The sequence below is a fragment of the Chaetodon trifascialis genome, chromosome 4 (genome assembly GCF_039877785.1).
Source record: "Chaetodon trifascialis isolate fChaTrf1 chromosome 4, fChaTrf1.hap1, whole genome shotgun sequence".
Taxonomy (NCBI): Eukaryota; Metazoa; Chordata; class Actinopteri; order Chaetodontiformes; family Chaetodontidae; genus Chaetodon; species Chaetodon trifascialis.
The window spans coordinates 15,330,676-15,354,706 of NC_092059.1; the positions used below are offsets into that span (position 1 = coordinate 15,330,676).

The 24,031-nt window shown below is 44.9% G+C and overlaps 1 protein-coding gene across 12 annotated transcripts in view; it reads left to right on the forward strand.

Annotated features, from left to right (window-relative positions):
* Window positions 1-24,031, forward strand: part of LOC139330719 (ephrin type-B receptor 3-like) — a 58,661-nt gene that overhangs the window by 24,124 nt on the left and 10,506 nt on the right. For 3 of the 12 annotated variants that reach the window (XM_070961789.1, XM_070961793.1, XM_070961799.1), the window contains exons 2-10: window positions 7,050-7,114; window positions 11,682-12,354; window positions 15,988-16,143; window positions 17,208-17,543; window positions 19,855-19,991; window positions 20,630-20,792; window positions 21,346-21,454; window positions 23,011-23,063; window positions 23,311-23,529. In XM_070961789.1, the coding sequence (XP_070817890.1) occupies window positions 7,050-7,114; window positions 11,682-12,354; window positions 15,988-16,143; window positions 17,208-17,543; window positions 19,855-19,991; window positions 20,630-20,792; window positions 21,346-21,454; window positions 23,011-23,063; window positions 23,311-23,529 (1,911 nt within the window). The remainder of the gene's footprint in view (window positions 1-7,049; window positions 7,115-11,681; window positions 12,355-15,987; window positions 16,144-17,207; window positions 17,544-19,854; window positions 19,992-20,629; window positions 20,793-21,345; window positions 21,455-23,010; window positions 23,064-23,310; window positions 23,530-24,031) is intronic. The other 9 variants (XM_070961795.1, XM_070961798.1, XM_070961800.1 and 6 more) reach the window with 6 other exon arrangements.

Sequence of the window (24,031 nt, forward strand, 5' to 3'; positions counted from 1 at the left end):
ATAAATGTGGAATGTTATGGACGGTGAACAAAAGCTTTCACATTCCCTTCGGAGAGCAAAATGTTAAGTGCAGCCCTCACAGTGAGGGAAATGAAGCGGCGACTAAAAGGCTGCAGGTTCAAAGATAGTTTAAGTATTCAGCGGAAAACACGTCAATCAGCTGTAAGTTAAACTGCATGTCTTGGGCAATCTGCTGTGCTACATTGGTATTTTCATTTGCAAGCGAACAACAGCTAAAAGAAAATGCTGATTAGATAGAAGTACACTAACGGGAGCAAAGATGGCTCTCCAGATGAAATGCAGACACTCACACTATGGAGGATTCCCATTGAACCTTTCCAGAATTGGATTTTGAAGGTATTCTAAAGTGCTTGTGTCAGAGAGCAAGTAGCCAATAAAACAAGTGCTAATGGCTCACCCCCAACCGTGAATGTGTGTATTTGTGCGCGTATGTGTTATGTTGTCAGTCCTGTTGATGAAGGGGCTGTGACTTTTTCAACAGCCAACCAAACACAGAGCCATTCAATGAACCCGCGGGACAATGCAGACAGCTGTGAATGCTGGGCAGGGTGAGGGGCTGGGTGGATAACTAGGAAGATGGACAAGAGAAGTGAGAGAATATGCACATTCACACAAGTGAATGTTCAGGTTTTAGCATTTCCATAAAAGTTAGAAAATACAGTTATCTATAGTAACTTATTTTGAGTGTAACAATGAAATAAGATTGGATTCCTAGTAGCCAGCATTTGAACGACTAATCCTTAGAGGTACAAGGTAAATGCCACGGTGACAAAGCAGTAAACAAAGCAGACACTCCAGTTTCCACCACTTAACAGCATACAGTGGTGACTCAAACAGGCACACGTACAATCGCTCATACTCATCATAGAGAGACGCCGGCTTCAAATGGCTGAGCATGCACACGTACATACAGCGCACTCACTCATTCAAACACACACATGCTGACGCACATGTATTCACACACACACATGAAGGCACACCTGGTTTTGTAGACAGCTGCCCTTAGGGCTACCTGTTCGTCAGATCCTCTGTGCTTTGTAATTAGGAGAGTTAGTGAGAGAAGGGGATAGGGAGGGGTAGAGAGAGAGAGAGAAAGAAAAAAGGGAGGGTGGGGGGAGACAAAGAGGTCCATTCCAGTGGCAGCACAGGAACTAAACCAGACTTCATGAGCCCTTGAAAAGGCAATACACTCTTTGGTTGCAGCGCACACACACAGACAAACACACACACATGCACATATATGTAATTTCAAAAAGCAGCTGCACTAGCTCACAATGTCCTCCATTCGGAGATCAAAGCTCTTTCTTTTTCCATTTCAACTGCTCTGCTGCTCCCTCAAAGCCTGGCTGTGTTTGTTTTTGTTTATTTATCACCAGTTCCAGTGTCATCGGGTAAGAGCTGCTGGTTAGAAATTGCCTCTGCAGACAAGATGGGCCATAGCAGGCAGACAGACCAAAAAAAAAAAAAGAAGGTACCCAAATTGTATTCAGCCCCAAGGTATCTTTTGACGAGGGGAAAATAATTGAGGGCAGGGGCCCAGTGGCAAATGCAGAGGGCAAAGACTTGCGTTCATTAGACTTCCCCGTGGGGAGAGATGATACAAAAGTTAGACTGAGTCAGAGGGAAAGAAAAAACTGGGAGACGAGGAAAGAGACAGAAAGGTAGAAAGGGAGCTTATTTCCTAGGCATCGACAGCGTAACGCTGTTAGCACACACACAGGACAAACGTCTTGTGTGACAGCCATTGTGGGATGACTGACAGTGAGTGGTAGCAGGGTGAAGTGTGTGTGTGTGTGTGTGTGTGTGTGTGTGTGTGTGTGTGTGTGTGTGTGTGTGTGTGTGTGTGTGTGTGTGTGTGTGGGTGTGTGTGTGTGTGTGTGTGTGCTGATGAGGAGCAGAGGGGAGGGAAGGTTTGTCGTGGGAGACGAGTCCGTTCAGGAATTCCACAGAGGAATCACCTCCTTGGCCTGTCCATGTCGCAGCAACCAATTACCGTGACTATGAGAGTCTGTGTGTGTGTGTGTGTGTGTGTGTGTGTGTGTGTGTGTGTGTGTGTGTGTGTGTGTGTGTGCGTGTGTGTGTGTGTGTGTGTGTGTGTGTGTGTGGGTGCTGAAGGGGAGGTCTCGCCATAAAATGGAGGGGACTTCTCCTAATCATCGCACTCTGGCCCCGCACAAAGGCAAAAAGGCTGCTCGGACAATTTGAATTTGAATAGCATCTCTCCTCCTGCTCTCCTTTTCTGCGTGTCGCTTCCTCTCTCTCTGCTCCACGTTGGACGACAAAAGCCGAGCCAACAAAGATGGCACACAAAGCAATCAGGCTAATAGCGCTAATAGGTGGAGCGTGGGGTCCTCGCTCTCAGTGTTGACACATTTCACTGTTTCTGTGGCTAAACAGAGGCTCAAGTGTTTGGCAACCAGGCGGCATAGTATTTTAATGGAGTGGCTTCCCCATGCCAGGTTGCCATGTGCTTGGTTGTTTGACTGTAGAAGAACACAACAAAAGCAACTCGGAGAAGAGGTGGGGAAAAGATAATTAACTAGTGGAGAAGCCTGAGGGGAAGGATTTAGGGGAAGGAGTCACTGGGGGGGAGGTTGAATTTTTTTTTTCTTCTTTTTCTGGCTGAAAACAAAATCCTGCTGTCATCGTGTTTCAATAATACAGCAGCTGATGCTAGCACGAGGAGAAGCCATTTTGCTCTGTAGCAGGAAATCAAGCTAACAGGAAGCTGTTGCGTCAACAAAAAAAGCCCTCGGCTAACATTTCAAACAGCGCCCTGCCTTGCTATCTGCAACACCCTTATTTCAGAGGGTGTCGAGACATATCTTTTAGCTCCCCTGAGGGTTTTAGTTCAGTTAGCTTTCACTTGTCAACGACGGGGTCACACTGACAAAGACGGCCATGCTAAAAAGCTCGAGACGCGGCAAGTTCCAAGCTAAATCCCTCACCTGTCTGCTCCTCGTGTCCTGGGGACTTAGCCCTGTGAGACACATTCCTGTCCCTCAATAATAGCCTTTCTTCCCCCTTTCCTCTTTCTGTCCTCCTCTTTTTTCTTTCTTTTAAGAAGTCTGCTTGTTTGAACAAAGAAATATTTTAAGAGCCTTGTAACTCTGGGTGCTTTGTGTGTTTGCTTGTGTGCGTGTGAGTGTGTGTTGGATGCGGCCATAGGGACGAATGCTTCAGTGCCCTCCCCTGTTATTAGGCCTGCCCTGTCATTACAGGATTAGAGTGTAGGGGTTGGCTTTGCGTGTGTGCATGCATGTGTGTGTATGTGCGTACGCACACGTATTTGCCTGAATATGATCTCTCCAAGCCTGTTTGTACTTCAGCAAATTTTCTCACACAATCAGAGTTCGCCGAGAAAACAAATGTCACTGCCATTTTTCCCCCGTGTTTGTTATGCTAATCCCAGGTGCATTTGACCTCTATCATAAATAACACTTTACTAAAGCGATGCTCAAGTTATTCAAACAGTGACTCGCTAATTGAATAGTCTGCGTAAGCGGTAGGAGGTTGAAAAGCATTCCCCTGTACACCGCATGTCACATCCATCACAGCACAGCGTGAAAACACAAGTACAGATATAGAGTTTGGCAAGAAAAGCGGGAGGGAAGAGAAAGAGCAAAACGACAAGTGAAAAGAGGTCAAACCGATCACTTCCCAGTGGAGGGAAGAGAGAGAGAAAGTAGTTTCAGAAAGTGTGTGATAAAAAGGGGGAAGATGAAGAGAAAAAGATGGAGATAGAGAAACAATGAGGAATTAGATCCATCATTTCACAGGGATGATGAGAAAGAGATTGGAAATGAATGAGAAAAAAGTGCATACAAGGAAGATGGATTAAACAGCCTTGTGCATCTGTGCATCCTGATCCGGTGCTACCTCCCACATCTGCATGCTCCACCGTCGCTCTCTGCCTGTTTGATGGCAGTAAAATTTGCATGTTCATTTGCCTGATCTACTCTGTTTGCTCTTTTCGTTCCCCCTACAACCTACGACCCTTCCTTCTCTCATTTTACAGTTGCAGGATGTGAATGAAGCTAAATGTATGGAGCTAAAAGGCAAACAGAAGCACTTTCTATGTACGGGGAAGGGTCTTATAGTCACATGGTGGTTGTTTTTCCCCTCAATTCATCCTTCTGGCTTTCTTTTCCTCCTTTTTTTTCTTTTTTCTTTCTATAAACCGGGCCCATTAGGCAAGCAGCCAGCACGGTCTTAGACGCTTTCAGAGGTTGTTGCTTTAAAAAATACTTCTCTTTCTTTAATCTGTCGTACTCTGCCTCTCGCTCTCATCTGTTATCATCCATAAAGCACAAGTTTGTTGGTTTGGCGCACAAAACCGGTTGCTGCGTGCGTGGGCATATAGCATTTTATATTCTGGTTTGTTTTGTTTCCTTTGTGTGTGTGTGTGTGTGTGTGTGTGTGTGTGTGTGTGTGTGTGTGTGTGTGTGTGTGTGTGTGTGTGTGTGTGTTTATTTTCTGTGACTGTGCAGGTGTCTGAATTTGCTGTACAGTCATGAATATTGCAGTGTGCCTCGACTGCCTGGTGTGTTACTCACACACATAAACATGGTGTGCAGAGACAAATGAGCCTAGCAGCCAACCACACACACACTGACGGAGAGGGAGCGGCTGGGTTAGGTCGGGGTCATTTAGTGCCTTTGCTCTGGCCCATTGACTCAGGATTGGTGTTCCACTTTGGGCACAATACAGGGCTTTGCACCAAATACACACATGCACACAATTACCTTTCCAAACACACATGCATATACGCATTCACACACACACACACACACACACACACACACACACACACACACACACACACACACACAGAGGTTATACAATGCAGATGCATCGAGAAAGGAAGGGCTACTGCTGCACATGCACCCCCGAATGATCCACTGTCTAAACCACTGAGTCAGACTGCACAGCTGTGTGTGTTTTGCATATCACTCTGCTCTCCGGCTCTCGTTCTTTCTCTCTCATCTCTGTTTCGCCCCTCCTCTCCACTCTATGACTCTCCCAGTCTGTCATTGTGCTTCAACGTGTTGTCATTTTCAGCAAGGTCAGCCCTAATGAAAAGCCAATGCACCACACACACGGCGCAGTCATAACAATAAACACCAGGCAGCAGAGGTGTATCATTTCCCCCGCACCGGCTTACCTATCCACGTAGCTGCAGGTAACAGGCCCCAAATCACACACTGTCACGGTATGAGTCAGGGGAAGTCCCGCAGCTAATATGCACTGACACAGTTTCTGAGATGAAAACACTAGTAGGCCCTTATTTGCTCAAGTGACAAATGCGGCTCATTGCACCTGCTTACAAAAAGAGCTCTCGTCAAAAACAGACCACATTCATGATTTGTTTTAAAGCGTCTCCACTATCAGCTCAGAGAGAATATTAGAGACTGACAGGAGAGAGGGAGAAAGGAGTGTCTGTGACAAAGGCTGCGAGCTGGGTTTGACCCTGTGCTGTTACAAGAACATGATATTCACCTCAGCTCCCAGTGCCATTCCCAGAGAGACAGTTCCCACTGCGTGAACTGGCTCATAGTAAAGCTTCTGGACCATTTCGCCTGAGGCCAACAAGCCAAAGCTACATTTGAAATCTGATTGTATATGTTTTGGGGGGTTTTTTTGCACAAGAAAATATCTCTTTTTGGCAGGAACCCTCTTGGAAGTCATGTTTTCTCACCAGTGCAATAGGCACATACACATGTCAGAGGCATTGTCACTCAAAGCATGAGGGGGTGGAATTCAATGGGAATTCCTAGCTGCAGGAGCATGTCGTCTCCACAGAGCCAGACGTAATTCACAAGAGGTCTTTGAGTTTGAGGGTGTTTGCGTTTGTCACTGCTGGTGCTCCTGAATGCAGCAGCGGTGGCAGCAGGTATTTGGAGAAGGGATGGTGAAATCCTGGAGTTTTCTCTTTTATTTTGCTCCCAAGTCCTGTTGCTTGTCGGCTTAGCAGGTGATTTTTCTTCAAAGATGAAAGAGGGAGACACAGGCAGAGAAAACCTCAGAAATGATGGCAGAGTAGCAAGGTGGGCAGAAAGACATCTCGAGGTTTGTCCCCTGCAACCGAGGCAGGAAAAATGGAACATCTCGCACTTCCTTCCATGACCAGCGACAGTGCGTGCTCAGTTTCTGGCAGTGCCGTTTCTTCATCTTTTACTATCTTGTAGAACAGCACAGCGGTTGAGATAATAACGGTGGCTGCATACTGCGCCTTCAGCGCCAGGTAGTAAAAGATTCGACATTTATAGTCTTCCGTCCATGCTGTCACAAAGCCGGCATTTTTGCCAGTAGAAACATGAGAGTGGAAAGTGGTGAGGAGAGAAGAGATTTTCACAAAAATCCTTTTTTGTATGTTTCGTGTATATGACGTGTGCACCAAGAGACAGGAGTAAATGTAAGGTAAACTTGAAGTATTGACAGAAAGTGAATCCAATTGAAGTGTATTGACCTCCGTTCTGCTCAAGAGCTTCTCTTTTGTGACACCTAACTTTATAACCCCCCTCTCCATTCAAGCCTTCTGTTGGGTTATATATCTTGTGGAGTTTTACAACCTGTTACTTATTGCGTGTGTGTGTGTATGTGTGTGTCTCACAGTGCCCTGTGGGAAACGGAACTGTTTCTCAGTTGTTTCCTTTCCCCTGTATAAAGCAAATGTCTAATTGAAACTAATTAGCCAGACAAGGAGGTGCAATAAAATGGCACACAATACCTCACAGATCACCCACCTAGATCTGTCTCACTTCGCCGCTGTCTCATGGTCTTCCTGTCACACGCGGGCACACAGTGCTTCTTTGTCTAATTGAATCTAATATCGCTGTAAGCCCGTGCTTTATGTCACTGAGTTATTCCTCCAGTTATCTGAGAACAACTCTGCTCAAAGCGTCTTATCTCTTCCGCAGAACATTTATGACATTGTTGTAAAACTATCGAAAGTTTCCATTGATCTCCTCCGTCACCCTGTTCCTCTTTGTCTGACCTGGTTGTTTTCTTTCTGCTTTCTTTCACAGAGACGCTGATGGACACAAAGTGGGCCACGACAGAATTAGCTTGGACTGCACACCCTGAGACCGGGGTGAGTTTACTGTGCAGTGTGTGTGTGTTTATGCAGAGTAAGACTGATTTATTAATGGAGACACAGATGGCGAAAGAGAAGAGATAACTGCATACAAAGCATAACTGTTGTTTGATTTGGTCTTTATACTTTAAACGTTATGATATACACATAACTTTGACTCTATGCTTGTATGCAAGGGATAAATTCAGTGTTGTGTGTGTGTGTGTGTGTGTGTGTGTGTGTGTGTGTGTGTGTGTGTGTGTGTGTGTGTGTGTGTGTGTGTGTGTGTGTGTGTGTGAGAGTGCGCGCCTCTACAAATAGTGTGTCTGCATGTCTCTTGGAAGTTGAACAGTTCTGAAGACTTTCATTAGCAAATCACTCAACAGGCTGTGTTTTAGGATCCAACAGGATGCGCTTTTTAGCGAGCAGAAAAAGATACACTGCAATCCAATTTCAGAGACCCGCCCAGTCACAGATGTTCCCTTCCTCTTGCCTCAGTGCACTTAAAACATGTGAAAAACGCCAGTTTCCTCATGATCTAACCCTTTAAACGCTAAAATATGTCTCGGCGTTGACCCGTTCCGCACCCAGGCATCCAAATCTACCACACACAAAGTGCCAGTGACAGCCTCATCTTGCTTTCCCATGTGGTCTCCACAATGGCCTAAAGAGGAGCAAAAAGAGTCTTGACCCCTCCCCAGCCGCACTTCAAAGACCCCCAGCACTCCTCCCCTCGCCTTTGTGCGGCCCTCTGACTCTGCGCTTGTGTTTTGAAATGTGGCCCCCCCATTTTTTATATTTTGTTTTTAACCCAATGCTCTTGCACTCAGCCCCGGCTGTTGGAACTGGCCCACTCTTCGTATTCCTCCCTTCCTTTATTTCCAAGTAACTAAGCACTAATGAAGCCAGACACACTGGCCACCTCAGCTGCTACAATCAGTAGGACAAACCCCCTCAAAGCCTTTCGTGCCCTCCTTCCATCCGTCCATCTTCTTTTGCCTCCCTCCGCCCCCCTCCTGCTCATTAAGCCACAAAACAGCAGCGATGCTCCCACTGGTCCCATGCAGAATGGCATAGGAACTAAAAAATGCCTCCTCCTTTCTTCTCCAAGCAAACCCGCAACAGATGCTCCTTTTCAAAAGATATACATACAGTGGAGAGCCTTTTGCACTTCAGATTTCCCACATTACCAACCAAAAGACTGAAGATGAGTTTCCCCACTACCTTCTTTGTTTTTTGTTTTGCTGCAGAATGTGCCACAGACGGTGGCTGTCCCTGAGTTATCTTTTCACCCTTTATGATATTCCTCCTTTTGTTTCTGTTGTCTTGTTTGTGTGTTTATGCACAATGTATCGTATGTGTGTTTATTTCCATGCTTTTGAGGTCCTCACAGCCTGTTATTGTTCGAGGTGACGAGTGTTTAAGAGGAGCCGATGCAGTGGCTGAGAGGACAAACAAAGCAATATAGCGAGAGCTGGGAGCGAAGGGGAGAGCAGTGAGACTGAGATTAAGTAAAATCCAGAGAGTGTCCATACAGAGAGAGGGAGACAGCGAGAAAAAAAATCAATTCCTAAGAAAAAAAAATCTTTGAAATAAACCCACTCACAAACAGACTACGCACTCTCTCCCAGGGATGCTGTCCAGCCAAGTCTGAGTCACAGCATCTCTGTCTTGTTTTGTGTTGCACAATGCATACAGATAAAGCAACAGACATAAAGCTACAAATAGGGAACATAAGCTGTGTCTATTTGTGACAGTGAATCCAGGGACAACCGGCATATAGACGCAACTATTCATGTAGCCACTCTTTGTGAATCTGTTAGAGCAAACTCGAGTTCTGATAAGTGCAAGGCTTTCACATACCATGTTGTGTGTGTGCATGTATTCTTTCTCCTCTGTGTCTGCACTTCGGTATGTGGATTACTCATTCACACTGTCTGTATCTGTCTGTATAGCCTGTAGGGTTTTAATAACATATATGTCTGTGCTCAGGTGTGTGTATGTGTGTGTGTGTGTGTGTGTGTGTGTGTGTGTGTGTGTGTGTGTGTGTGTGTGTGTGTGTGTGTGTGTGTGTGTGTGTGTGTCTGTGTGTGCATGCCAATGACTGTCTCTAACTGCACTTGGGTTCTTGCTTAGATTTCCAATTTTCATTATGTCTCCAGGTATTGTGTGTTCCTTTGTCCTTATAACATATCATTTATCTTGCAAAACAGATGGGTGATGGAAGGGGAATTCCACTTTATAGCAGGGCTCCCCTCAGACCTGGAATGACACCCACTGGGTTTTCCATAACCATACACTGATAACAATATACCAAGTTAGTCAGCTTTGGGAGATAATAACTATTTTTAGTGTCTAAGTGTCTACTACACAGACCCCCAGCATGCTAAAACATGTTATGAACAAGCTAAAATGTCCTTAAAATTAGTCACAGAGAGCTTATTCATGCTAACAACAAACAGAAAAGTAAAAGAACACTAATTGCCAGCACTGAACTTGCTGGAGCTGCAGCCTTTAAGCTAATGCCCAAAGCTAATACTAGTTTATCCACGTTGTCATCAAGGTTGCTAATGTTCGCCTTGAATTCAAGGTTGAAGAATGAAAGAGATATCAAAATCGTCCATGAAAACGTCTGAAAGAAGTCCTGCAGCACAGTCTGCTTCCTTATTCTCTATTCATATCTGTAATTTATTCTTTAGGGTCGAAGTTATGCCAAAATACTGTGAATATATTTTTCCAGCAGGGCTTTGGACCTTCAAGGAGGGTGATAATGCATCACTGAAGTATTGTTAATTTTCACCTTAAAGTAAAATTTAAAAGCTTTGATTGGAAAGGACAAAGAGAAAATGGAGTGGATCGCAAATCTTGCATAACGATTCATCTTGGTGGAAATAGATGCCAAGAAACTTGACCCTTTTTCACATGACCTACTTAATTCATTCAGGCTTGGTAAGCAGACGCTCAGAGCGTTTGGCCACTGGTGCGTGCCTCGGGGGGATGACCTCTCTCTAAACACACACATACACAAACAGCAGAAACACACCTTCTCAAACAGGCAGAGCAAGTACACACTCAGATAGACTCACACAAGCACATTTAAATAGACACGCACAACCTCATCTACACACATCCACAAACACTTGGCTGTATTGCTCTTTTGCAGTGGGTGATTTATTACACTAAACTAAATACCCATTGACACTTCATGCTTTTAGCCATCTCATTGACCTGGCTGGTGATTATCGATTCCCTCTGTTCGCTTCCCTCTCCCTCGCTCTTGTCGGGCCTTCATTTTAATGCCGCGGCTGAGCTACGCCCATTCTCCCCCTCTCTCGTGGCCTCCAGGGTCTTGGATGAATAGCCCTGTCTCCACCACATCCATATCACAGCCTTAATTAAGATGCTCAGAGCTCAGATGGAAACAACTGGCTCTGGAGAACAAATTGGTGCGTTTACGCCAGAGTTTTGAGACAGTCAAATGTTTCGCGGCAAACTTCGGTCCCAAGAGTGCAACTGTAGACATTTAATTTTCTTATAGATACATCTTGGCATTTTAAGTGGCAGGGAGACCGGGAGATGTGAAAGACCATCCTGTAATCAGGAGGTCACAGGTTTAATCTCATGGATTTAGGTAGCACTGACAGCCATGAAAAGAAGTACAGACTTTAAGTTTGCTCTATTTTCTTTCTTTGCTCAGTGTCTTTTTAAACGCTTTAATGCATCGCCATGCCTTATGCAAAACCCTTTCAATTGCCTTTGTATTTGAAAGGTGCTATGCAAATAAAGTTCCCAGGCCTCGGCTTAGTTAAGAAATAAATGCACTCTGTTTGTCTGATAGGAAAGGGGAGCAGATCCCTGAGCACACATGCACAGAGATATATTATACACACAGGAATCGCTATTTGAAGTGAAATGATTTAATCGTGGTGTCCTCATTCGAGATTGAAAAATGCATTAGATTACAGTGTCTCACAGCAAAGCTTTTACAGACTATTTTGCTTGCACTCATTTAATGAAGCTGGTAATCAAAGTTTAGAAAATTTAATCCCATTTTATCCGGAGTAATTCACCCCCTGGGTACCGTAGTAGCATTGAAAGATGTAGAGGAGTGTAAAAACAGAAAAGCATGAAGGTTAACCGACGCCTATTCCCCGTCTTTATTAGAGGACGTTGCGATCATTGCTCTGTAATTGAGGCGTAATTGGTTGTGAAGCAATGTGGCTGCTACTTCCAAACAGATATGAGGTAAACATGCTGTGGTGGCTCTGTGGTGAGGAGGTGACAGTTTGCTGTAATTGTGATGAATTTGCAGTCCCTTGTCCCTGGCTTTTCGCTACACTAACCAGAGATGAAAGGCGTAGCATGGCAAAGGCAAGGGAATGTAACTGAAAGTACTCGAAATGGGGGGAAAAAAAAATGCTTATTTCAAGTCCTAACCTCTACCCTGGTTCTTTCATGCTTTCTTTATCATGTAAATTAACTTAACATAGCAAGATATACAGAGATGGGACGGCTGTCTCTCCATATATCAGCAACCATTTACAGCCTCTAACCTGTCTATGTTTTTCTTGTGCTTTCTTTACAGTGGGAAGAGGTGAGTGGCTACGATGACGCCATGAATCCCATCCGGACATACCAAGTCTGCAATGTACGTGAGCTCAACCAGAACAATTGGCTACGTAGTGACTTCATCCCACGAAAGGATGTGCTGCGTGTATATGTGGAAATGAAATTCACAGTGCGTGACTGCAACAGCATTCCTAACATCCCAGGTTCCTGCAAAGAGACCTTCAACCTCTTCTACTACGAGTCTGACTCAGACTCAGCCACAGCCACCAGCCCTTTCTGGATGGAGAACCCTTATGTGAAGGTGGACACTATTGCCCCAGATGAGAGCTTTTCCATGCTTGAATCTGGACGCGTAAACACAAAAGTCCGAAGTTTCGGGCCATTGTCCAAAGCTGGGTTCTACTTGGCATTCCAGGACCTTGGTGCTTGCATGTCACTCATCTCAGTTAGGGTCTTTTACAAGAAGTGCTCCACCACCATCGCCAACTTTGCCGTTTTCCCAGAGACAGCAACTGGGGCTGAGGCAACGTCCTTGGTCATTGCGCCGGGAACTTGTGTCCCCAACGCCCTGGAGGTGTCCGTCCCTCTGAAGCTTTACTGCAATGGAGATGGCGAGTGGATGGTTCCTGTAGGAGCCTGCACCTGCTCGGCTGGTTTTGAACCAGCCATGAAGGATACCCAATGTCAAGGTGAGTGTTTTCACAATGGTATTTAGTCAAGGATCCCAGTCCAGGATTTTATTACTCGTTCATAATCTAGAGGTTCGAAAGACATGCCTCAACAGGGTACACACGGTTCAAGGTGTGTTCGCTGCTTAAGTGACCCACTGTAAGTGAATGAATTTTTACAAATCTAGAGAGCAGTGTGATATTTTGCAGCTTATTCCAGTCTTACCATCCTGGAGGATGACGATAGGGTCGGTGGGATTTCCCTGTGGTGATCAATAATGTATTACATTATTACTGCTGAGAAAAGGTACATTTGCATTTTAGGCACATAGTACCTGATGGGTCTATGCAGACTGAATTACAATGAGTGAGTAGTGAGGGGTCAAAGTCTTGGAGAAGGACGTTTCATCTCGACACATGGACACAATGATCTTTGGAGAGATTGAATCTGTATTCTTTCGGCAACAGGTTACAGCCTCTATCACTGGATTGTCTAGCGGCCACATTATTATGAGCCATTTATTTGCCTTGTATTCTTTGACACATTAATCCAATGACTACAAGGTAGAATAATACACACTCAATGACACTGTCAGCAGGCGGCTGTTCACTCCTCTGACCTCAGTTTTGCCTGGCAGCTGGTTGCTAAATAAATGGAAATGCAGGGGAGGCTGTCTGATTCTGGGAGCTGAGAGGCCCTATGATGGTTTCAGGTCTGATGGAAAACATGACGGGTTCACAGAGGTTGAGAGCAAGGTGAATTTAAACAGCAAGGTCCCTGTGAAAATGGAGTGCAGGTGACAGCAGGAGGAGAGGAAGGATAAATGGAAAATGTGCACGTGTTGAGGGGTGTGGGGGCGTTAAATTAGGCTTAGGGGGCATAGGTCAAATGGAGACAGCAGAATGAGAGAGAGAGTGGGGCGAGTTGGCGAGGTTATTGATAAGCAGGGTCTAGTCTGATATGTGCATGAGCAGCAGTCATCCTCACCTATCTCATTCTTGAGAGGCAGAGATGAGCTGGGAAGAAATTCTGTTAAGCACCCCTAACGGTGATGAGGAGAGAGGGCACATACTATCCTCTGGCAGCCTCTGGCAGACCCTAAATAATGTGTGAATGTGTGCTCACCTTTAGAAGGAGAGCACATATGTTTGTGTGCGTATGTGAGAGAGCATGGTTAATGGTGTGTGTGTGTGTGTGTGTGTGTGTGTGTGTGTGTGTGTGTGTGTGTGTGTGTGTGTGTGTGTGTGTGTGTGTGTGTGTGTGTGCGTGTGGTTAAAAACTCATTTGTTTGTTCCTGGCAGCTCAAGGTTAAAGCTCTGGTGAGTGCACCCTGATAAAATGTTCTCTAATCAAGCTTCACTTGAAACCACAAGGGATAAATCTCCCTCTTCTTCTCCTCTCACATCACCTCTCCTCTGGTCCACTCTCATTTTCTCTCCTCTCCCAACATTTTACTCCATAACCTACGCCTTTCTCATCATCTACTTGCCGTGACTCTTCTTTTCTCTACTTTTCTGTCCTCGTTCCAACACACAGTATCTCCTCCAGCTCCCTTTCTCTGCACTGTACTCTTTTTTACCTCTCCTTCTCCCATTCCTCCCTAATCTGAAGGCCGTTGCTCTCATTAATACCCCACCAGTGTTACAGTGAGGATGTCTGCATTAATATTAATCGATGAGCCTTTTTTTTGCCTCTCTACTCGTTTGCTGCACATTTTTCACCCACAATATTCTTTACTTTTTTTCTTCATGCTCCACACTTTCCAATTTCAGCATACATTCTAATCAGTTCCTTAAGCTCTATGTTCTGCATGAGAGGATAAGACACAGGGGAGTGGGGTAGAGGGGGGGAAAAAGCGCCTGCAGGATTAGCATTTTCTATGCCTCCACCTCTTCCACCTTTCCCTCCCTCTTTTCTCTCACCCCTTGTCTCTCTTTCTTCCTCATTCTTTAGTGGTTCCTCTAAGGGGAAGATGGATGAAAGGAAGAGGATGACCCCTTTACTCACTGGAAGTGATTGATCAGCACTTTCAGCCCTTCCTTAAGAAAAAAAACTGCTTCTTTAATGGGAATGCTCTCTCAACATCTTTCATTTGGCTAACATGTTCAAAAAAACAATATTCATCCCCTGCGAGTGGAGAAATTGCTTGTAGTTTACTTTGTGCTGAGTGAACTTTAAAGAACTTTTGTCATGATACCAAGTCGGAGAAGCTGTTCTCCCACCTGCTAAAACTCGAGGTCATTTCTTATCTGTTTATCAAGCAGTACTTCCTGTTAGCCAGTGGTGTGAATAACTCTGATTAATGGTGGAAGAGCAAATACACTCAGTGCTAATGTACACGGTGAAGTCAACTGGTGGTTTTGTGCTAATATTGAACTTTCAGAAAGGGGAAACCAACAGGAGCAGGAAGCGATCTGCTGTAGACCTGACCTCCAACCGTGGTTGTTTTCAACAGGGAGCAAAAAACAAACCTAGAGTCCACAGTGATAATTATCATTCAGCAGGACAAACACGGCAGTCTGTCCTTGATATTGATGAGCAAACGCACTAGTGGGTCAGCTAATCAACTGGCCCCTGTAAACTTTGCCTGTCTCACCTGCTCTCGGCTCTTTTTATTAAGCGTTGCGGCAAACTCATTCATCTTTTAATGAGACAGTTTATCAAAGATATGGAGCCTGCCAAAGTGTTCTGGATCACAGTGCCGCTGTCAGTGTTTCCCTGTACATCTGCAACTTATCACCTGAGTTATAAATGTCCAAACAGCTACTATAAATGGAGATAGGGCATTTACAAAGGCTAGCAGTGTTTTCATCTGATTAACTCCTTCACCAATGAAAAGCCAGTTAAGGTAAAACTATGTTGAAGATTGGTCTGCACAGAGAGCGCTCTTAGCGGCAGAGGGATGCAGACATTTTGACTTATTGAGAAAAGCCTCTAAACACTGAGAACACTGAAGTGACTTGAAGCCAGCAAGGTGTGTGTGCTTGGGAGACATGTATCTTTGCACAGACCTGCGTTTGTGTACACATCAGCATATGTAATGTGTGCCTCAATACTCTTTGTGCTTGTTTATATGTTTTGCATAAAAGACTGAAATCAGATGAAAGCAACATGCCAGCATTTTGGCTCTGAGGGTCGTGTATGTAATTTGGGTTTGACCACTCTCTTCGTGTGAGCATGAGTTTATGCAAACGGCTAGTAAAATGCACTGCCCATAAGAGAGGAAGAGGGGAAAATGTGGGGTTCAGGGAACAAAAACAAATTATGTGCATATGCACACAAGCATCACATGCTAAACAAATCAAATTGGATGTTTTAGTCATGTCTACCAGTGAGCTGAAACAAATGCAGGCAATGTGACGATAAAATTATCCACTATAGTTAAGACATTACATCCTGTTGTAAACACTTGCACGCAAAGGCTTGGGATTGGTGTAAGATGTCATATTTTGTTCCAGAATGAGAGAGACGGCTGCCATTTAACGAATTTGACTCACATAATATAAACGTAGCAAAACTATTTTTAGCCTAAATTGTTATATACAATCCTTCAACTGCTCAATAGTTAATTTCTAAACCATTAAATTCACTGTCAACATTTTATGTTGTTATTCACACTTTTCATTCTCCATTTTTCTCTCATTTGCCATCAGCTTGCAGTCCTGGCACTTTCAAGTCCAAACAGGGAGAAGGCCTCTGCCAGCCCTGTCCAGCCAACAGCCGTGCCAGCTCAGGAGCGTCCAGCATTTGCTCCTGTCGAAATGGCTACTACCGCTCAGACACCGATTCTCCCGACTCCCCGTGCACCAGTAAGTAAAGACTACTTCCAACTGACTGTATTGCATCAGCATGTTTGAAAGTCAGAGTGAAAATGCTGTTATTACAATCCTTTTGAAAGCCAGACAACTTCTGTGTGTCCCTAGTCAAAATACAGAAACAGGTCTCTACATCATAATCAGACAGTAATCAACTGTATTGCCACCATAAAGCAAAATTCTTGACTGTGTGGTTAATGTTCTCCCAAACTTGCGTCTTTGAATCCCTCGGTGGCTGATAAAAACCCTCAGGAGGACGTTCCCACCACACCACACAGAGAGCAAACAAGTCTGCTTGCTTTCCCAACACTATCTAAGACGTTATCATTAAACTCCTCCCACGCCTCTCTGTGAAGTCTGTCTGTTCACAACGCTGTCCCTCCTTCACAGACAGACAACGGAGGAATTTTTCTAGTAGCAGTGCCTTCGTTAAGAGCAAACACGCACACATAGGCGCTAATTCATTCTCAGCTGAAGACAGAAGAAGATCCCTTTTTCTGTTGCTGGGGTGGGGGTGGGGGTGGGGGGGCTGATTCTCCCACAGTGTTGTGAGAGATAAGGCTCCAGTAATTGGATAAGAATTGCCAAGGCTCTGCCAATAGTTTGTCTCGCTCGTTCCCCCAGCACACACACACACATGCTCATACGCACACAGACAGACACACACAGAAGAAATGAGCATGCAATTCAAATTTGAACTCCTGTCCTTTTTTTTTTTTTTTTTTTTTTTGCTGGAACAGTCTCTTGTTATGTGTTTTTTTGTTATGTGGAAGAAAAAAAATGTTCTTCTTAATGCATGAAAAATGTACTAATACCACAGCACAAGGAAAATTCATGGGTCATGAATTGTGTTGATAGCAGCTATGGAATAATGAATGTTTGCGTGCATAATGATATGTAAACTGTGTTTTTCAATATGAATCTCTGTCTATTGTCAGTATGTCACTGTACTGTCACTAAGGCAAATTTCTTTACACCTATTGTGCATGGAGATTAAATTCATTCTCATTCCAAACCCATTTTCCTCATCTCATCCATGTTTTACCTCCCTTTCGCAGCTGTTCCATCTGCACCACGCAATGTCATCTCAAGTGTGAATGAAACCTCGCTTGTGCTGGAATGGAGTGACCCACGTGACCTGGGTGGTCGTGCTGACATCTTCTACAATGTCATCTGTAAGAAGTGCCTGCCTGAGCGGGGAATGTGCTCGCGGTGTGACGACAACGTTGACATCTCGCCGCGCCACCTCGGCCTGACCCAGCGCCGCGTGGCCGTCCGCAACCTACAAGCCCACACGCAGTACAGCTTTGAGATCCAGGCGGTCAACGGTGTTTCCAACAAGAGCCCCTATACACCTCAGTTCTCTACTGTGAACATCACCACGAATCAGGCCGGTAGGTGCTGCTGCAGCCTCGTGGCTACCTGTCAGAGATCAATATTGAACATGTAGGCACTGCCAACTTTCGAAGACGGGAAAAAGATACAAAAGAATGTCAGAGAATACACTCTATGCCTAAGAAGTAGAGATCAATTTCTTGTATGCATGTAGGAGTATGTTACATATTTCCCTTTGAAGAGGGATTGAGAAGGAAGACAATCTTCTGAATGAGCTTAGAATGGGACCTTTTTCACACGCCCACAGCATGCTCTGTACCAACACCGCTGCAAATAGCAATAGCGAGGCAGTGTGTATTCAAAGCGTTGAACCCTCAGTATTCTAGCTGCCCACTGCTTCCAACCCACCGCTCCTCCTGCCCACAGCAGCAACAGTAACTAGGCCAATGTAGCAATCAGTGCTGAGATTAAATTTTATGGGTTCAGGAGACTGAAACCCAGCTGATGCACGTACAGAATGACTTAGGGTAGTAATCATAAGCTATTGCATGTGTTCCTTACAACACCAAGATGCATGATGTAAAACAAATATCAGGGTTAATTACTTGGGATTAAAATAAGTCATTTGGTATGTGGGTTGGTAACTGTGTAGATGGATGCATCATCATTCAATCACTGAAGAAATTTGGTAAATTTAGACAGTTCAGTTTACCTTAAATGACCTCAATAAATTTCAGTGCTGTTGAGCTTACTCTACACTTTTGTTCTTGTGAGTTGGTCTCTTTGTTGAGGTTCTCCCAGGGCTCTTAAGTTGTGCTTTGGATGTGTTTAGTCGCTATGTTAACTTAACTATTTCTGCAGGCTTAGACGACACCCAGGATTATCCCTTGCTCCTTTCTCCATCATCTCTCTCTTCTCTCCATGGACTTGTCCTCCTCACCTCTAACCTTGTGTTCCTGCTCCTAAAAGCTTTAGGAATGCCTTCTGTTTGTGGGTCTAGGACCCAGAGGCCATTCAGGGCCCCAAGTGAGGGCCTCATTGTTTTATGAGGGGTCTGGCACTGGGCTAACAGGGACTACTGACCACCCTTGGGTGCTTGGGGTCAGCTGGACGCAAAGAGAGAGGTGAAGGGAAAGGATGGGGCAAGATAGCATCAACTGTGATCAGATTATCCCTTGATGTAGTCCCAAAACCATTCCTGCATGGGCATTCACCTTTTAAGAACCAAAATAAATACTAGGGTGGTGATAAGCCCCAGAGGCCACCTCCATGGTTACTGCAACGTCTTCTCCCAGAGGAGGGCCCCTAATCCCCTGGCTAGAGTAACCAGGGGATCTGTCTAGGAAGCATTGTCTTCTGGGGAGAAAGAGAGATGTGGAGGGCCTGGGTGGATTGGCTGCCATGGGAGGGAAAGGGGCTGGACAGAGAGGGTTTGGGGCTCAATGAGAGAGAGAGAGAGAGAGAAACAGAAGGATGTCTGGACACAAACACAGACAGCAGAGGGAGAAGGGAAATGCAGGGGAGGATCAAATAACTAAAAACTGGGGATTAAAAAGCTTGAAAGAGGGGAGAGAGGCTGAGACAGAGCAGAAATGAAGGCCTGCAGTGGTGAAAAGGAAGATGAAGTGAAGAGCAGAAGAGGACGGGGGGGATTATAAAAGATGCAGGTAAAAGTGAAGAACTTTATTTTTGAAGAGAAGGCATCACTGGAGATAGACAGTTGAAGTTATGAAACAAAAGCAATGGAGTAGACTGGGATGAGGGAGTGAGTCAGAGGTAGAGAACAAGCCTGAACTTAGAAAAGAGGAAAGAGAGACAGGGAGGCAGACAGCACTTGGCCATTAATAGGCACATGTGAACGAAGCATGAAAAGCTCAGGTGGGTGGAGTGCCAGAGTGTTTAATGATCTTCTTTGAGTATGTGTGTGTGCATATCCACAAACCAATGCATGCATGTCTATTTGTGTATTTGTGTTCTCGTTATATAAATGCTGTAGTCTACATAGTGTGTGCATATTGGTTTGTTTGTGTACAGAACATGTACGTACAGCACATAATGCAGATCATTTTTATAACTGTAAGTACAAACAGGGCAAAAAGAGTAGAACATGACTTCCTCTGAAGTATGGAGCAAAAGTGCAGCAGTTGCTCAGCAAGCATGTGGTTAAAAGGCTCTGGGTGGGAGAATTAAGCGTTAGTGGGGAATGGTTCTGCATACTAACTATTGACCAAAGCTCTTCACAAAGCCCACAGCCTAAGACTTTGTGTCTGAGCTTCTGTGGACACACAAAGGGCACAGAACTTGAAAAGACATAATACAGAAAACGATAAAATAAAGCTGATTTTCCTTTATTTGTTTTGCCCTGTATAGCTCCATCTGCAGTGCCCACAGTTCACCTGATGGCGGCCACAGCGAGCACCATGAGCCTGTCCTGGCTGCCTCCAGAGAAACCCAACGGAATCATTCTGGATTATGAGATTAAGTACCATGAGAAGGTAAGCGGCAATGTAAGTCAACGCCTCTAATTCAATCCAATTTCATTGACTTGCATGGTCTCTGTTTCATCTGTGTTTCTGTAAATGTGGAAAACAATGCCTCTGCTGATAAACACATGGTTGCAGTGAGGCAAGTCACCATTTCCAATCTTAGCTTGTGTGATCATCCTCCCCGACTTATTCCGCTCTTTACATTCCTCTATCCCTCCTTCCTTTTTCTTTCTCTTCTCCCAATCCTGTCCCATATTTCTATTATGCTCTGCCCTTTTCTGTACCCCTAATTCCATCTCTCCCTCTTGCCCTCCCTCTTATCCTCCGTCCTCTCTCAATCCATGCATTAGAAAGTTTCTGTATTTTCCAGGGGCCCAGAGAGTTGTGACTGGATTTGCTTTAGGGAGAGGACAAAGGCCCTCACTGTATATCTGCTTCGTCTGTTGTCTTCTCCTTCTCCCATCTGATTAACACACTGGCTACAATCTGTCTCTCACTCTTGTCTCTATATTTTTTTTCATCAGCCTGTATGGTTAGATTGGTCAGCCCTGTAAGGGAAAGTAGAGCATGGGGGGGGGGGGGGTGTGATGATAAATGGGACAGCACAGAGGGATCTTATTTGGTATTGCTTTCATCACTGACCGTCTTTGTCTCTGCAGGATCAGGGTGAGGCCATTGCCCATACCATGACTGCCCAACGGAGCAACGCCCGCATTGAAGGTCTTAAGGCTGGTACGCCTTATGTAGTACAGGTCCGTGCCCGAACAGTGGCAGGTTACGGCCGTTACAGCAGCCCAGCCGACTTCAGCACCAACCTGCAGAGTATGTTACTCCAATACCTACTTCATTACTGAGGGATATATTCAGATATTTGTGGCTTAGCGGCAATATCTCTATAACAGTGCTGTGCATAAGCTTATGAACGTAATGGGGGCTCAAAAGCTTACAGAGCTAGAAGTTACTATGCCTATTTTTCAAGCAAAGGAACTAAAATCCTTGTAGAGAAATTGGCTTGTGATCTGGTTAAAATTTCTTAGCAATAAGTCAAGGTATCAGGCTCACTCTTGCTCTACATACTTATCAGTAAGAGGACAAAGCAAAAGAACTGGAAAGTCTATCTTACAGTATTCCTAAATGTATTTAGTTGTTCCAGGTAAGCTCTCTGAAGAACACAAGGACATGGTTTTACCCACGTAAGCATACAGTTCTGAAGTATGCACAGAAGGCATACAAGCCAGTAATTACACTTAAAGCAGAACACACAGATTTGTGTGAGTGGCACAGATTTCAGCTATAGAAATGGACTGCAGCTAGTGTGGGTGTATGTTTGTGACAAGATCACCAAGTAATGGTTTTCTCTCTTTGACTCCTAAAGCTGACCCTCCAAAGTCATGGCAGGAGCAGTTGCCACTCATCGTCGGATCAGCCACCGCCACCTTGGTCTTCATCATTGCAGTGGTGGTCATTGCTATTGTCTGTCTCAGGTCAGAATCTAACTTTTCTCTGTCGGCCTCTGAAAAAGTCAGCATGTGAGCATGCACAGCTCGGGTAGCAATGGTAAATAACACTGATTCTTACTTTGATCCAGCCTACAAAAAATGTTCAGTGAAAACTTTTTCCTTCTAGATGAAAAAAAAAAAAAAAAAAGAGAGATAGCTTCAAATGTCAACTTTGTTTCATTGTCCTCCAAACCACCCCAGAAAAGTCTCAGTGGATTGCTTTGCCACCTGTGAGGCCACTGAATGCCAGATTAGCCTCCTGAATCTGTGAGTAGTAAACAGCTTCAGCCAAAATGCTACTTTGCTCACTGGACGCAGCATGGTGGAGCAGCTGTTGGGCCTGATAGGCCTGCCCTCATGGCCCAGCACTCAGAATCAACTGTGAACCCAGATGCGCCCCTGTCTGCTGGGCCCAATTGACTGGGAAGATGCAAGCAGCTACTCAGACCTTTCAAAAAGTCTGACACTGAATCAGCTGGGTCTAACCACACTCGTTTATCCTTATACCACTCATTTGTCAAGCAGCAAATGCAGTGCGTGTGTATATACGTGTGAAAGGTTGGCACCCACCGCTGACTGGCGCCCACTGGGTTCCCTCCACAGGCCAGTTCAGGCAGCGGCTGACAAGCGTGGGCATCGGTCACGCTAGACTGAATAATAATCTCCCCGGCTCCCCCTTCTCTCCTTCTTCCTCCTGCCTTTTTCGTTCTCTTCTATTTTCACACCGCTACATTGTGTCTCTCTCAGGGTCTTGGCTTAGCTGCTGCTCTGACTGCCACAGAAGAAGAAGAAAATAGTAATAATACAAAACACAGAGCTTCGGCATATTCCGGAACCAAATTAGAATTTGAAATAAGATGCAAATCACCATCGGGTATTATTGCCCTGGTTACTGGTTAGACAACAAAGGAAGCACATTAACATGTAATTTCAACAGCCCAGCCCCCTCACTCTGTCATCGTCTTTGTGCCCCCCCCCCCCCCAGTGCAGAGGGGACACATGCAGGAAGATGAGGATACAGAAACTGGGAGACATGGGTAAAAGAGAAAAAGAGATACATGGATTAAAAAGAGCAAAGAAAGAATGACAGCAAGAGAGCGAGAGTCCACGAGAAGAAAATAAGAGACAGATTGAATTGAAATGAACAGTGTGATGTCTGCAGGGCGAGGAAGGCGAGACAGCTGAGCTTGCTGTTTGAGTCTGCTTTTGTCTCGGCTGCTCATTTTGGAGGTACCAAGAGCAAATGGCTTTCAGTTGCCGCCTCAGACAATGATACGATATCCTATTGTTTAGACTTGTGTTACAGTCCCGAAGTATGAATCATTTTACCAGCAGACATTGATCCAATCTTTATCTACACTGTATCCCTCGCTTCCAACGTAAAAAAGATATCTTCACCACGCCACATTGCAGTGTGGCTGTCGCTATGTAACATTATTAGGGATCTGTTTTCTCCTTGTGGCTTTGTTCCTTTCCAGTTTTTTGCACCATGCTGTGTGGAGTCCACGTGACTCAGTTGGTCTTTTCATCTGTCTCAACAGAAAGCAGAGAAACGGTTCAGAGTCGGAGTACACAGAGAAACTGCAGCAGTACAGTAAGTCTCTTTGCTGAGATGCCCCTCCATTCCAACAGCAGTGTACCTTTATGGAATTAGCTAATGCTCAGTATCACCAAGCGCTAGCTCACACCACATGACCTGGATCATGTAGTGCAATAAGAAAGTATTATGAGGGATCTTGCTTTGATCTGTACTTGATAGAAAATATGTTTTCAGAACTTTGCATAGCATCAACTGAAATTTTGTCTAATAGCATAGATTCACTTTCCTATTCTTGCCACTGAATCCCCAATAGTAACGCCGGGAATGAAGGTCTACATTGACCCCTTCACGTACGAGGATCCCAATGAGGCGGTGCGCGAGTTTGCCAAGGAGATCGACGTCTCCTGCGTGAAGATCGAGGAGGTCATCGGCGCAGGTAACCCACCAAAGCTCCTGAGCTACAGGGGGAAGACTGCTAGTCACCTCCAGGCCATACCGTTAGAGGACTTCACACCAAGCGGTACTTTCACTCAATTCATCGCTAGCCCTCTCCCTGCTCCCTCCCCTCCCACACTCGTCAGCTCTTAGGAACCCCTTTCCAGTATCACAGACGTCTACAGCACTCTCCTGTGTTTTAAGAATTTCTAGCTAAAGTATGTCCTCTTTAAGCTAGAGAGAATCACGGTCTTAGCACCTTTACATTGTTTGCCATGCCGTGTGCATTTAGAATAGCTGTATACCTTTTGTATGGTGGATCATTTCACCTGTGTCATGAAAAATGAGACCCAATCCTGGACCAAGAGAGATGCTTTGTGAGGACATTTATTTAGTTTAAATAAGAATGAAACAGCGGCCATTTCTAATTGATTAAAAAATTCTCCTTGGATCTAATGGAAGCGGATTTTGGACAGTGCGAGCCCCATACAGACAGGATTTATTTCTCTAGGGGACATTTTAATCCTGTGCGAGCACATGTGTGTGGTTTTTCTCTTATCTCTTCTGATATTAATTATAGTCAGATT